This window comes from Nylanderia fulva, unplaced genomic scaffold (assembly GCF_048542155.1).
Source record: "Nylanderia fulva isolate GAGA-0341 unplaced genomic scaffold, ASM4854215v1 Scaffold4, whole genome shotgun sequence".
NCBI classification, from domain to species: Eukaryota; Metazoa; Arthropoda; class Insecta; order Hymenoptera; family Formicidae; genus Nylanderia; species Nylanderia fulva.
In genome coordinates, this window is record NW_028190476.1 from 8,156,089 (window position 1) to 8,171,049 (window position 14,961).

Genomic DNA, 14,961 nt, shown 5'->3' on the forward strand with positions numbered 1-14,961 from the left:
ATTTAATACAAAAGTTCTGCAATTTATTTGTGCACAAAATATGGCGCTTCCAATAGAGATGACATGAAAGAATAATACATTCATTGTGAAGGATTTTTCAATCTGTATATTTAATAAAACGTGAACCTAACTTAAAGTCGGTAAAACAGAACAACGGCAGCATTCCTTTAATAATCGAAAAATTCAAAAGTTAAACTCTCTGTTGGTCAAGAGCAATAAGATAAGAAAGATAATCAAGGTCATGTGTGTCATCGTATTATCTCTCGGATGATGATCGCGACAAGTACCAGAAGACGCTAAACGCGTAATTAATTCGTATGATATCATAATTAGTGAGCACTGTGTGAGTAATTAATTGCCACATCTTTATAGTATATCTGAATCAATTAATTTAACTCGCATAGTATAAAGTCGTCGATTCAATTTTTTTTTTTAACTTTTCGAAAATTTGCAAATGTACAAATGGATCGAGTCACGTAACGACTTTTAATTTAATAAAACTCACTCGATCGCGTATTTTAATTATTATACTTATCGACTACGTAGTACAAATTCAGCGTTTTTACATTATTTATATATAATTTGTTGAAATGTGTATTTTATGTGATTTATTTGATCTAATCAATGAAGTGATATTTTCGAATATATTGTATTTTGCGGATATTTATTTTCAATTTTAATTTATATTAGACTTCTATTTATGATACATATTTTGCGAGGTAATAAAATGCGAAAGTATACTATTTGTTAATAACAAAGCTAATTGTGTCGTGATGAATAGCACCTGATTTTGGTCTCGTAATCCTCAAATGCCAAACGGATCGTAACTTCCGCATTGTTCTCATTACAATGTGATAAAGTGATTACGTAATTAGCATTGAAACTGTCGTGCAAAGTATCGCGATTGTTGTGTTTTAATAATTACTGCGCAATCGTAATTAATCATGTTTTCATGAACAAATGTCTCATGAAGGAGCAGTGAAGTACTAAAGAGAAAGAGTCAAGTTTAGATAATGAAGCAAAGATAAGCAAAATATAACATGTATTATTATATTTATAAAGTTAATTGCTTGTTTATCTCTGTGATAATAATCTATTTTACATTATTCTACAATACCCATATAAAGTTTTCTATAGATGTTATTTCACAATTTTCAAGATATTTATAATAATATATTTATTAATAATATTTCTAGGTATATATATAGATGTATAAAATATTTTAAGAAATTAACAAAAATTATTTAGATAACTTATATGAAAATTATATATAATTTTTGATAAAAGTTAGTAAATCAAAAGTTTAGATAAAAGTTTTTATTTCGAAACACTAATGTTTTTTAAAATTTAAATTAAATTACATTTTTTTTTTTTTTAAATGAATGAAATTTACATTGCGCTCGGTAATTATTTTTTGAAATATTAATTATTTTAAATGGCTCTTTTAAATGGAACGCAAATTATACATTCTATACATACGTGTGAATATTATAACATTTAAATTGTATGCGTCTAATATAAACGACAATTATTTATGGCCGCTTCTGCAGGCCTGCATATTAGCAAACTTGAAATTTTCTCGCTAATAATATTCTAAACTTCAATGAGCTATCGTAAAGAAGAGATTTATACAATTGGCGGCGCGCATACTGTCCCACGATAATCAGGCGCTTCGTTATCGGTTGAATTGGAGCCGTGACGACGATTCGTTTCGTCATAACTTCGCTCCCGGTGTGTAAAAAGGTCAATGGTACGCACAATATTACCGCTGAACACATTTGTCACACCGTCGACGGATGTCTATTGATTTTCGAATTCCAGCCGGTCAAGAGGGAATGACAAGAGAGATTTGAACAAAAATTTTTTTTGTCTCTTTTTAAACTAGAATTAGAGAAACAGACAATAGAGAATATATTTTTACATTTATCTGGAATTTATTTTTGGCTCTTATATAGAGATGCCGAAATACATTTTTAATGAATATCATATTATTGTACGAACAGCAGATTTAAAGATTAATTTTTTTCATACAATTATAATATAAAAATATATTTGGATTTATTTTTATTTCGAAATTGCAATTGAAATTGATAAATTGGAAATAGAAATAGCGTTTTATGTTTAATATCTTATTTTTATTATAAAATTAATATTCTTGAAAAATAATATAATTATAGTTAGGAAATTTGGAAACGCGTATTTGTTACTATACAAGAATTTTTTAATTGCTTATTTATATATACTAAATATTGGTTTCGTGCATTTCACAGTATATTTGGAATTTAAATAATGAAGGAAGAGATATTCAAAATCTGTCACACGAATTTTAAAATAAGTAAAATAACAAAAAATTACAAAAAGGTTCGGCTAAAAAAATCAGGAAAATTTAATAAAACAATTTAATTCACAAATAACATTTTGACGTGCTGGAAAATGTATTCGTAAAAAATACAAGATCAATAGGCGAGTAAATAACTGAGGTTCCATTTTTTTAATTTTTAACAATCTGCGCGGAATACTAAATTGCAAGATAAATAGAGAGAAAAATATGTCAGAGAAATCTATTGACCTTTAAGTTTTATGAACCAAGGCATTTATTATTAAAGTGTCTGCTCTAAAAATATATACATATATATTCTTAATAAATTTATTTAAATATGAGAAAAATGATGTTATATTTTAAATAAATAAAATATTTTTTGCTTATTAAAATTTGAAAACTGAGAAAAAATGTATTGAATTCGCTGTACAATAATTACACTCATAGATAATACACATGTGTATTATCGATGAAATCGCATTTCGAAATGTCAAAATTCGTTGACAGACTCATTTAAAATTCTCGGCGTATTTGCGCATCGCAAAATCGCGATTGATAAAATAAGTCATTCGATGACTATTTTTTGCATTCGCGTCGCTTATCTCGTGCACTTGCAACTGCAAGTGCACCAGGGTTTCTCCTCAGAGGTTAACGACGTCTCTAGTTTCTTTCCATCTTATTACTCTGACATCATCGACCAGACGGTCGATATACGACAAGCTCGATATCGCTCTCGATGCCACATTTGACTTATTCAAAGAATAAATACGCGCGACATTTAGCGAGTGTTAGAAGAGGGGCGATATTTATGAGGCGCCTGTGCGACTTTTACGTCCGAGATCGAGCGAGACTGGTTGAGCAACAATCGCGGGAGAAATCTTTTTTTAGGTTTTTAGTCCAGTAAAATTAGACTTGAAAAAAGCAAAACTTCATAAAAATTAGGAACAAGCTGAATTTTTGTGATCTTGAAAAGTACCCTTAATTTCATCCAAAGCGTTTTTTTATGAGGGGTAAATTTTAGTTTTTTGCCATTATCTCGAAAACTATCAATTTTTCGAGAAAAATAATTATTATAAAAATTATAGCTCGTAAAATTCTTTACAAAAAAGGTCATTATACTTTTTTTCGTACAAATAATTGTTTTTGAGTAAAACGGTAAAGTTACAATGTCTATAGTTCGTAGAAAATATGTACTCCTTTCCACCGTGGGGATAGAGTACTAGGCGCGTTTTTTTTCATTCTATATCTTCGAAACGGTTAATTTTACGAAAAAAAGTATAATGATCTTTTTTGTAGGAAATTTTATGAGTTACAATTTTGATAATAACTATTTTTCTAGAAAAATTGATAGTTTTCGAGATAATGGCAAAACTTACTTTTCAGTACTTTTCAGGATTTCATTAGAACATCGAAATAAAGGTCTCCACAAAAATTTAGCTTGCTCGTAATTTTTATGAAGTCAAAGTCTAATTTTACTGGACTATTTGTCAAGTAGCGATATTTTTATCTTTGTTTGTATACGAGGAAAAAATTGGATTACACACGCGCGTGTAGAGATTTTTAAATATTTTCTTTCTATTTTCCGTCAATTTACATACATACACGTATAATTGGAAAGAGCTTCTCGGCGGTCGCGACACGAGAGTGAACGATTTAGCGATTTACAACAATGAATAATACATGGAGCGCATTAATTATGCCGTTTGCGCAGTGAGATTAATTAAGCGAATTAAGCGGAAAATCCACGTTACGAGTACGACGATATTAATGAGCGCGTAACGCGACGGACGGACAGAATTTACAAGTTCGCGGTCTTTTGATGGAAGCTTTCGCGTATTTCGACATTAACTTTTCGCGGAAATATATTTTTTGTGTGACAAATTTATTTGATACCCTTTGGCATATAATCTGTGCAAAATATTATTCAGTACCAGTTTATGAATATGTTATGCGTTATGTAAGTTGACTTAATTTTTTATTTGTTTTATATTTACTTTAAATATTTAGATAATTATATGGAATTAGTAAGGTATTTGTTGAAAAGATAAATATACATAAAAACATTCTGTGTATGACATTTATATAAGATATTTACGCGATAATATACACGGAGAGAATTTTCTCTTAGAATTTATAAAATCATGATAATCGTGGGACAATATGGTATTGGAAGAATTTTATAAGTTTCTCTCATTAAATATTTACCACAACAAAAAATATTAATACGTACATATAATAAATTTTAATATTTAGTATATAGTAAAATTAATCAAACATTTTTTATATCTTATTATGTATAGATATTAATATTTTTTATTGTAGTAAATATTAATTAGAGAAACTCTTATAAAATTCTTTCAATATTGTTCCTTTATTACTATGATTTTCAGGGTAAATTCTAAGAGAAAATTCTCTTTGTACGTGTTAAAATATCACAAAAAAGTTTATTAAAAAATATTCTAAAAATTTTAAGAATTATCCATAATTATATATCATAAAATAACAGAAAATTCAGATTATTCTTTACGAATAAGAACTTAATACTAAAAAGATTAAAATCTGGAAATTCTAAGTATTTTCTTTCTTTTCTGATCTGTTGAACAAATTTATCAGATCGAGCTTAATTTCTACAGACAAGATATAAATATATAAGATTAGATATATATAAAATCAGACACAGAAATCAAAATTTTCTATGAGAATTAAATTAGATCTCTTGTGAATTATTTAAATTTTATTTTGAGTTAAAATGCAGTGCGTTACCTAATTTTTTATTATGTAATACTATATTATTATTATTATATATATATTTTTTTCTTTTATAATAAATATTTATATATAATATATAAATTACATATGATATAAATATTTAAAATAAATATCAAAATATAATAAAATAAAAATTAATATAATAATAAAATATAGTAAAATCAAAATTATATAATACTATAATAAATTTATAAAAAAATTACTTTATATCTTATAATATAATAAAAAAATCAGATCGTATACATAATGCACTATAGAGCTTAAAAGCAAATACAACAATCGATATGCTCTTATATGTGACGATTTCGAATTCGCTTTGCGCATCACTCGGGGAGAGATACATCATGCACACCGTGATTGCTCCCTAATATGCTCCCTAATCTCGCTATTCGAAGTGTATCTGCGTGGGAACCCGATTACGGCGTTCACGATCGGTGCACTTAGACTTTGTAGTTACGTAACGGTCCTTTTCTGGCTCCTCTCTCGCATTCTCTCCTCGTTTGCATATATATAATACGTGCATTCATCCTTTCTTTCGCGCTGTGTCTCCCAGCCTCTTCCTCTTGTCTTTCCACTCCGATATCACCGCAGGTTGCTCGAGAGCGTTCCGCGCTATTACGGACTCGTCCGTGCGTAAACGCTCGAGCTTAGCGAAGACCAAGGATCCTCTACTCCCGGCCGTGATTCCTCCTTCGACTGCACGCGCGTCCTCTTCCGTCAGCTCACAACAATGACCCACTTCGCGGTCGCTCGACTCACGTGTCGCGGCGTCTCTCGACGAGGAGAGGATCTTCGCTGTGTTGTCTCTATACATAAAGGCTATATCAGTATGCAGCGCACAGTTTGTGGGATGTCTATTGAATCATTAGGTACATATCGCATTTTTTTTTTTTTTTTTTTTTTACAAACATGGTCTCGACTTTCTATCAGTAGAAAAAAAAATAATCCGATTTAGAATGGAGAATATACAGGGTGTCTTTTGTTTGTTTCTTCTTCAAAAATCCAGGAAATCCTTTGAAATAATCAGCTGAGACTATTCGAGGAAAAAATAGTTTATTCTACTTCATAAATAATACAATATATTTTTTATTTACGGAATCCGAAAATTTGTTGCGCTATAATTAAATTATATATTAAATCACTATCTTGTTAATTGAACATATATTAGTATTTAAGTCAAATAACGTTTTGTTAGATTTAATATGTCACATTTAATTTAAATATTTTTTTATGTTCAATTAACTAAATAATATTTAGTGAAAGGTTTAGTGAAGTTAACAATTTTTTTTACAGTGTGCGCATAAGTTGTTTATGCACGGAAAGAATTTTTTCTTAAAATTTACCCTGAAAATTATGATAATTGTGGGTGTGTGTGAAGTTGGCGTATCATTTTGCGGAAACTCATTATATTTTGAGAGTTCTGACTTCCTTTTTAATAGTTCTAGAGTTCCTGATAGGTAAAACACATAGTTCTGCTCGTTAAAGCCAAAAAATTGCTTAGTGCAAAGTGAGACGTCAACTTCACGCAGCGTCTCACTTTGTCCTACGACATTTTCCGTATCAGAAATGATCAGAAATGAAAAGATCTATAGTTCTACATGAGTTCTAAGAAGAGTTCTACCTTCTAAAAGCAGAAAATATTAATTAAACCAAAATTAAGATAATCGGATACCTGTATCTATAGATGTCGAAGGGAGACGCCAGTCAATTTTTAACAGTTCTGCTTATTATAAAGTAGTTCTCGTATAGTTCTGGGTATGTACGATGAATTTCCAAAGAGTTCTGATAATTAAAACTCTTACAAATTATTTTAATTAATTATTTCACCCGAAAAAACGTCTATTTTCGACTGTAAAGGTAGTCCCTTCACCAAACTTTATCGCATAGCGTTGCTCTATCGTTCTCTCCATCACAAGTTCGACGCGACCACTAAGCAGAGGTTCACAGAATAAGCCGTCCTAACCCTCCAAGCGCATGGAAACAATTGAGCGACCTACCGTTGGAAAGCTAAGGGTACCCCCCTTCCTCCCCAACCGGTCCCATCGCTCTGCGATGTATAGTCGCGTCACAAAAAAATGCGACGCATTACTTTCCGGACAAACCCTGTATATATATATATATATATACAGGGTTTGTCCGGAAAGTAATGCGTCGCATTTTTTTGTGACGCGACTATACATCGCAGAGCGATGGGACCGGTTGGGGAGGAAGGGGGGTACCCTTAGCTTTCCAACGGTAGGTCGCTCAATTGTTTCCATGCGCTTGGAGGGTTAGGACGGCTTATTCTGTGAACCTCTGCTTAGTGGTCGCGTCGAACTTGTGATGGAGAGAACGATAGAGCAACGCTATGCGATAAAGTTTTGCGTGAAGCTGGACAAGACGCCGCTGGAAACTTTTGAAATGCTCAAGAAAGTTTTCGGGGACGATTGCCTTTCCAAATCGCAGTCAAACAGATGGCACAAGATGTTTAGAGAAGGTCGGAAGGAGGTCGCCGACGAGGCCCGCGCAAGACGCCCGTCAACATCGCGAACGGACGACAATGTGACTCGTGTGCGCCAATTATTGAATTCAGACCGTCGAATGAATGTTCGCTTAATGTCGGAATTATTGAACTTGCCGAAAACGATTGTTCACGAGATTGTATCGGAAGACTTGGCCATGCGGAAGATTTGCGCAAAACTTGTGCCCAGAGTGTTGACCGATGCGCAAAAGCAACACCGAGTGGAAGTTTGTGAAGAACTCAAGCAACTCTGTGCAGATAATCCCAATTTCCGCAGCCGCCCTACAGTCCCGACTTGGCCCCGGCGGACTTTTTTTTATTTCCTCGGCTGAAAAGGGAGCTCAAAGGACAACAGCTCGAGTCGGTTGACAACGTACAAGCTACTTCGACGGCCTCCCTGAACAGCATCCCAGTCAAGGAGTTCCAGAAATCTTATGACGCATGGAAATCGCGTTGGCAAAAATGTATTGACGCAGAAGGGTCATACTTCGAACAATTTTAAGTTGTTTTACCTATGCGATCAATAAATTCTTTTTTAAAAAAATGCGACGCATTACTTTCCGGACAAACATATATATAAACATATATATATAAACTGCTCTATCTTGCAAAGAATGTAATTACAGAAATTTGTCACTATATATAAAATATATAAATATATAATTATAAATACAACATATAATTTTAAATACACTATGTATAATTGTCAATATACATTGTAAATACAAATTACTACACCAAATTTAACTGATCAAAGGATGAAATCCGTCACCAAATGATTGAACCTTTTAAAATTAGTCAAGTGAAGATTATGTGAAGTGAAAATTATATGCGTACACTCTTTTGGAAAATATATATTCTGTAATTTATAAAATAAAATTATAGGTATGTAAATCATAAACAAATTTTGTATATTATTTTTCATTGTTTCAGAATTATAAAGGTACAAATTCTGAATTTGCGATATTTTGCTTTAAGTACGTCGCATGTTTCGGTGAAATTAGCATGTCTTGATTTTCCATAAATAATCAAGATCAGACATTTTATTTTCGATAAAGCACAAGTCATCACTCTGCTTTTCGTAAAACTTTAGCATAGCGTCTGTCAAATCCGAAACAGTTTTTCTAAAGTAATCCTCGCCATAATATTGTATAATAGATATTCTACTTTCCTCCGACCACTTGATGTTTCTCATGCCTGCACATAGTAATATTTAAAAAATAATTATTCGAATAAAAAAGAGAAACAAAATATTTAATGCATTTTCGATGAAAAAATATCTTATATTTTGTAAATTTTAATTAGTTAAACAACGTTTCTTAAAATAACATTCAATAAAATTTTGTTTTGAATCTCTGTATGAACAAAGTAGTTTTTGTTGAATTAAGTCATTTTTATCATTAGTGTTGAGAAGTTGTGCAAATTTCGGAACAGCAATATTTCTAATAGTTGTGAGATTATTAATATTATTCCGTTTATGATTACTATCTATGTCTTTAATAAATTCATGTATAGCTATTTTTTATTGATGTTTGGGAGGCAGAAGTTATCACCCATTTGCAAAAGATTAGAAACGTTAGAAGGAATATCTATATTGGACAGATTGATAAACCATTTTTCATTGGTATTTTCCAAAGGATGAATCATATTATCAAGAAATTTATTGAATAGAAGCCAATATATCTCAGCCAATAGAAGCCAATAGGTTCTCAGAAATGATTGTCTTCTCGGTAAAAAATACAGAGTGTATAGTAGAATACAGATGTCTCAACAAACTTGATAACATTATTAAAGCACAGAAAGATAAAACTAAACATCCATGCAATTCGAATGTTGTTTATAAGATCAATTGCAATAATTGTAATGCATCTTATGTAGGCCAAACGAGGAGACAATTACAGACGAGGCTAAAAGAACATAAAAATAATATCAGGTTGCACTCAACGAAATATTCAGTAATTTCTGAACATATAAGAAATGAACACCATACATTTAATTGGGATAACGTAAAGATTCTGGACAACGAAAATAATTATTATAAAAGCCTCATCTCGGAGATGCTACATATTAAAGAACAAAAAAATGGGCTAAATTTAAACAAAGATACTGAATTACTCAGCGAGTCTTATTTTGATATTTTGGATAAATTAGCGAACAATAAATAATAATAAGACAAATAGGACTTTAACGGTTTAAACATAGGTATTAGATCATATATAAACACGCACATTCTTCGATTAAGTAGAGTTTGAAATGAGGTGTCTTTTTATATTGTTGGTCTTGTCTTGTGTCATCTTCAATAACTTTTTCAAAAAAACGTGGTTAAAATTGTCAAGAAAGACAATGTCAAGTAAGCATATTGCTAATTGTTAAGGATATATATTTTAATTTTTGACATACGGTCAATTTTTTATTAATTGCAGCGCCTACGGAACGTATTATTTTCTCGCATATTAACAATGAAACTTTTCGAGATTTGATTAAAATCAAAGATCATATCGAGGCGAACATTTGTTGGATATGACGGATTGAAACACGCTTTAATTGCTTATAAATTCTCGACTCTTATTGAAGAACTAACATTAATTTTTGATATTATGTGGAATTTTTGTATAATTTTGTATTTTTTAATAATTACTGTAATATAATACTGAGGAAGACGAAGACCGCGTGCGATTGAAACGTTTATTTTATAATGATTGTAATTTTCGCTTAAGTTTGAGTATAGAATGTTTGTAGCTTTCACATAATGTTTTATGTTTAGTTTATACATGGAATAAATTTTATTTGACAGAACAACTCTAATAATTGCTCGATAAGTTGGCCTTTTTATCTATCACTAGTTGTATTTACAATATACGAGCGAAACTTTGTATCAATTTATTATTATTATAAATTATATTATTACTAAAGAAAGTAAAACATAAGAAAAATATTTTCTTTAAAAATGAAATAAAATACTCGTACTTTCATATTTTTTTGCCTCGTTTGAAAGCATGTATGTATTTGCAGCAAGGACTACTATCTTACGAATACTCTCAGGATACATTGAAGCAAGTACAATACCACAGCTCCAGCCGATCAGAGAAAACTTTGTGTAGCCCAAGATCTTAGATTATGAGCCAATTTGACGTCCCGTTGAAGGAAGTTGTCCGGAAATGTTCTATTATCGGGTGGTTGCGATTTTTCATAACCAGGTGGGTCCCATATTGGGAAGTAATGCGCAAGTTTCGTATAATTGAGTAACCTAAATAATAAGAATAAAAATGAAAAAATAATAAAAATAAGGTTAGATATTTAGGCATTTGCCATATTTTGAATTTATTTATTACATAATTGTAAATATATATATATATATATATATATATATACATATATATATATATATGTTAATACAAATTATCACAATAAATTTCTTTTATTTTTAATTAAGGATGAAATTTGTCACCAAATAATTGAATTCTTTAAAATATTTCAAATGAGGATTATATCCGCCTTTCTCCATAATATGCATTCTGTAATACAAAATAAATTATATGTCAATTGTAATAAAAAACTTTCATCAGATCAATCTTTGATTGTTTCAAAATTATAAAAGTACAAACCTTGAATTGGCAATATTTTGCTTCAGATATGTCACATGTTCCGGTAAAACCATCACATCTTTACCTCCATGAATAATCAACGTTGGACATTTTATTTTCGATAAAACCTGTTTGCACAGATCACCATTTTGCTTTTCGTTCAATCTTAGCATAACGTCTACCAAATCCGAAACAGTTTTTCTAAAGTAATCCTCGCCGTAATATTGTATTATAGATGTTTTATTTTCTTCCGACCACTTGTTGATGTCTCTCATGTCTACACAATAACATTTAAACAATTAATTGAAGAAAAAGAAATAAATATTTAATGCAAATTCTATAAAAATGAGATAGGAAAATATATTACATTTTGTAAATTTTAACTAGTATTAAACACTAGTATTAAACAGTGCTATTAACACTATTTTGTTCGAAATAAATAAATAAATATTAACTAAATATTAAATAAATATTAACATAATAAATAAATAACAGATAATAGTATATTGTGTATCAAATGCGGAAAATTGACAATTGGTCACGAGTGCGGGGGACGTACAAGCCGAAGGCGAGTGCGACCACCCTACACGAGTGAACAATTGTCAATCCGCACGTGATACACATACTATTTTGTATTACACGTGCAGACAATGTGGCACTTTCGGTACATGTTTCTGTGCCGAAAGCGGTCGATTTCCTTCGCCGCCATCTAGCGGTGACGCGGTGAGTGAATAAGCCGGTTTCAAAGCCATTATCTACGGCTGAGCCGCGTTAAAAGTCATTGTATACGGCTCAAGCCGTAGGAAATGTATTGAAACCGGCTATTCCCCCACCGTGCCACGGCAAGATGGCGGCGTGCGATCGGCCGCCTCGCGCACAGAAAACGCGCCGAAACAGCCACTTTGCCTGCACTTGCAATACAAAATAGTATGTGTATCAAGTGCGGATTGACAATTGTTCACTCGTGTGGGGTGGTCGCATTCGCCTTCGGCTCGTGCGTCCATCCCCCGCACTCGTGACCAATTGTCAACTTTCCGCACTTGATACACAATATACTATTTCCTTGCCTTTATAATTGTGCACGAGGTACGAAATTTGGCTTAGCAACTGCTAAGACTTATTTAGAATAAATCTCTTACTTGAGATATTAATTCTTAAGTTTTTTCTTTCCCCCCTCTCCCCCTGAAGTGATGTATGCGAGAAAAATATGTAACTTCTAACAACTTTACAATAATTTTACAATAAATAAAAATATTGTCAATATATTGTTTATATAGTAAATATTGTAATTTTAATGCAATATAGAAAAATAATTTAAGTCTAATGACGTGTATTTATTACAGATAAATTTTATGTGGAATTCAATAGATTCTTCTAAACCTGTAATAAAAGCCATAACTACAATTTTTAAAAATTTTATGTCTCGTGATGTCGTTTTAAGTTATACAGCTCAAAAACCCAAAGGTTGTAAAAAAGCAATTAAAGAAGTTACAAAAAGTGAGATGTGATTGCCAGTTCAATTTTAAAAACGAAGGAAACGCAAGTTTTATTGACCGACATTGGCTAGGTGTAAGAATCTTTATTGAGAGAGAAACGACGTTTCGACTCTAAATTAGATCCTCTTCAGGCTATAAACATTAATTAAATTACAAAAAAAGTTAAAAACAATTTTAACAATGATAATAACATAATATGTCTAGTTTATAAAAATAATATTGAAATTAATAATACCTCTTATTTAATGTAAAATGAAAAACTAAGCGCTCATGGTGTCAATCTGTATTAATATGGAACGAAGTGCTCACTTTGACAGACAGAATAAGATAAACCGCGATTTAAACAATCAACAAAGTCAAAAATGTTTAGAGAGAATTAAAAGTCGAATAAATAAGCCAAATGATCAACAAACCAAAATAACACGTTCCTGAACTTTGAAAAGAATTTAAAATGTGTATAATTTAATATTTATGTTATACATCTTTATACACAAATAAATTACTAATTGATAGAATTTAATTAGCTCTTATTGACTTTGTTGATTAAAATGTGTATGTTCAATAATAAAAAAAAAAATTAATATTAAAATCGAATAATTATAGATAACATGAAATTAATATTAGTAATATATAATACATATTAAAAGTATATTATGCATGCATCGATGCATCGATATGTAACTCGGTCTCCGTACAAACCGGTTGCACCGGTAGCACCGATCTATTTGCTAGATGAACTTCAACCCAGCGAGAAAAAACTCATCAAATCGATGTCTAATTGACGTCAAAATTATCGACATTACATTATATATATATATATATATATATATATATATATATATATATATATAATACAAGCGCGCTCTTATAATTTCTAATATAATTCACAATTTATGCATGTGTATAAATAACTGAATCCAACAACTTTACAATAAATGAAACATAGTTTTTTTATGTCCTCACTTTATTGAAAATAGAAAAGTGAAAAGTTATATCTTTAAAAATTAATCATTATTAATTTTTATCAACATTCATAACTCATTTAATTATCTTAAATTATAAAAATTTATAAATAATCAAATTCTTGATGTTGCCAGTCAATTAATAGGATAGATAATTTTAACGACCAATATTTATTAGCCAGTATTGGTCGTTAAAATTATTTATTCTTATAAAAATGTATATTATGTAACTATTTGTAAACTAAAGTATGATTTTTATATAGCTTATTAAAGCTCTTTTTGTATACGATATTTAGAAAACTTGTGGAACTAGTTTTTTTTTCGAAGCAGAAAATGTATATGTATTTCTGTGAGAAAAAATCTTGTACCTCAATCATTAAAAATGAGCAGACGTATAATTTTCAACGTAAAATTGCCAGCAACTATATAAAAAGTATTAATTATTTATACATTTATCGCAATTATCGTAAAGCGTTTGCACGCAAAAAAGATGTAGAAAAATTAACATAACGTTTTCATAAATAAATGAGTGATGCATTATCAGTTGATAACTTTAACTTTAATCACTAGAGAACTCTAAAAATTACAAATTAAAAGAAAAAACAAAAATTTGAAAGCACATTAATCATTCTATATTCTTATTTTGTGTGTATCAATTTTAAATTGTTATTATTTATATTCTAATCTTATATTTTTTGAATACAATTAGGTTTTGAATTGTCTAATAAATGGCAACGTAGAAATTTGCGCTTATAAGTTTTTGATCTCACAAATTAAATCTGCATTACTGTGATTAAAAATGTCAACAGATATTTTACACTACTCTAGTTTCAGATTACAGCGTAACCGTTTCTAAATCTATAACCTATGTTTTTGATGCCTTTGGTTCTCGGATCAAAAGTTTGGCTAGAAAGCTATAAACGCAACATATATTGCTTTTTCGAGAAGATTCGCCTTTTTTGATATTTTATTAAACGTTAATTATATGTCAATTTTTTAAAATTAAATTACATATTTGTTTATTTATTTGTATTGTTAAAATAAAAAAATCTTTAATTTACACATTACAATTATTTAAGGAAAATTGAAGAAGATATTTCTCTATTCTTTTTTTTAAATTATTAATCCAGATAACATTGTGTCTAAAAGTGGCGCATAAGACATCTTTAAATAGTTTTTAAGACGTCTAAGAAATTTTATGATATAATATCCAAAAGACGTATTATAAAGACCTCTTAAAGGTGTCTGATGCGCCAATTTTAGATATGTCTGGGAAACAACACAAGCGCACGTTTCGCGCGCGTCATTATCGGATCGATTTAATGTAATA

The 14,961-nt window shown here is 30.2% G+C and overlaps 1 protein-coding gene and 1 pseudogene across 1 annotated transcript; both read right to left on the reverse strand.

The window, feature by feature from the left end:
* Positions 1 to 8,340: 8,340 nt before the first annotated feature.
* On the reverse strand, positions 8,341 to 10,853 carry LOC114933867 (serine hydrolase BPHL-like; annotated as a pseudogene).
* A 160-nt stretch (positions 10,854 to 11,013) lies between these two features.
* On the reverse strand, positions 11,014 to 11,589 carry LOC146721925 (serine hydrolase BPHL-like). Its single transcript, XM_085485998.1, has 2 exons — positions 11,195 to 11,589; positions 11,014 to 11,104 (listed from the first exon to the last, which is right to left on the reverse strand). Exons 1-2 carry the CDS (start codon positions 11,446 to 11,448, stop codon positions 11,014 to 11,016), a joined length of 345 nt encoding a protein of 114 aa, XP_085342124.1. The 5' UTR covers positions 11,449 to 11,589.
* Positions 11,590 to 14,961: the final 3,372 nt, after the last annotated feature.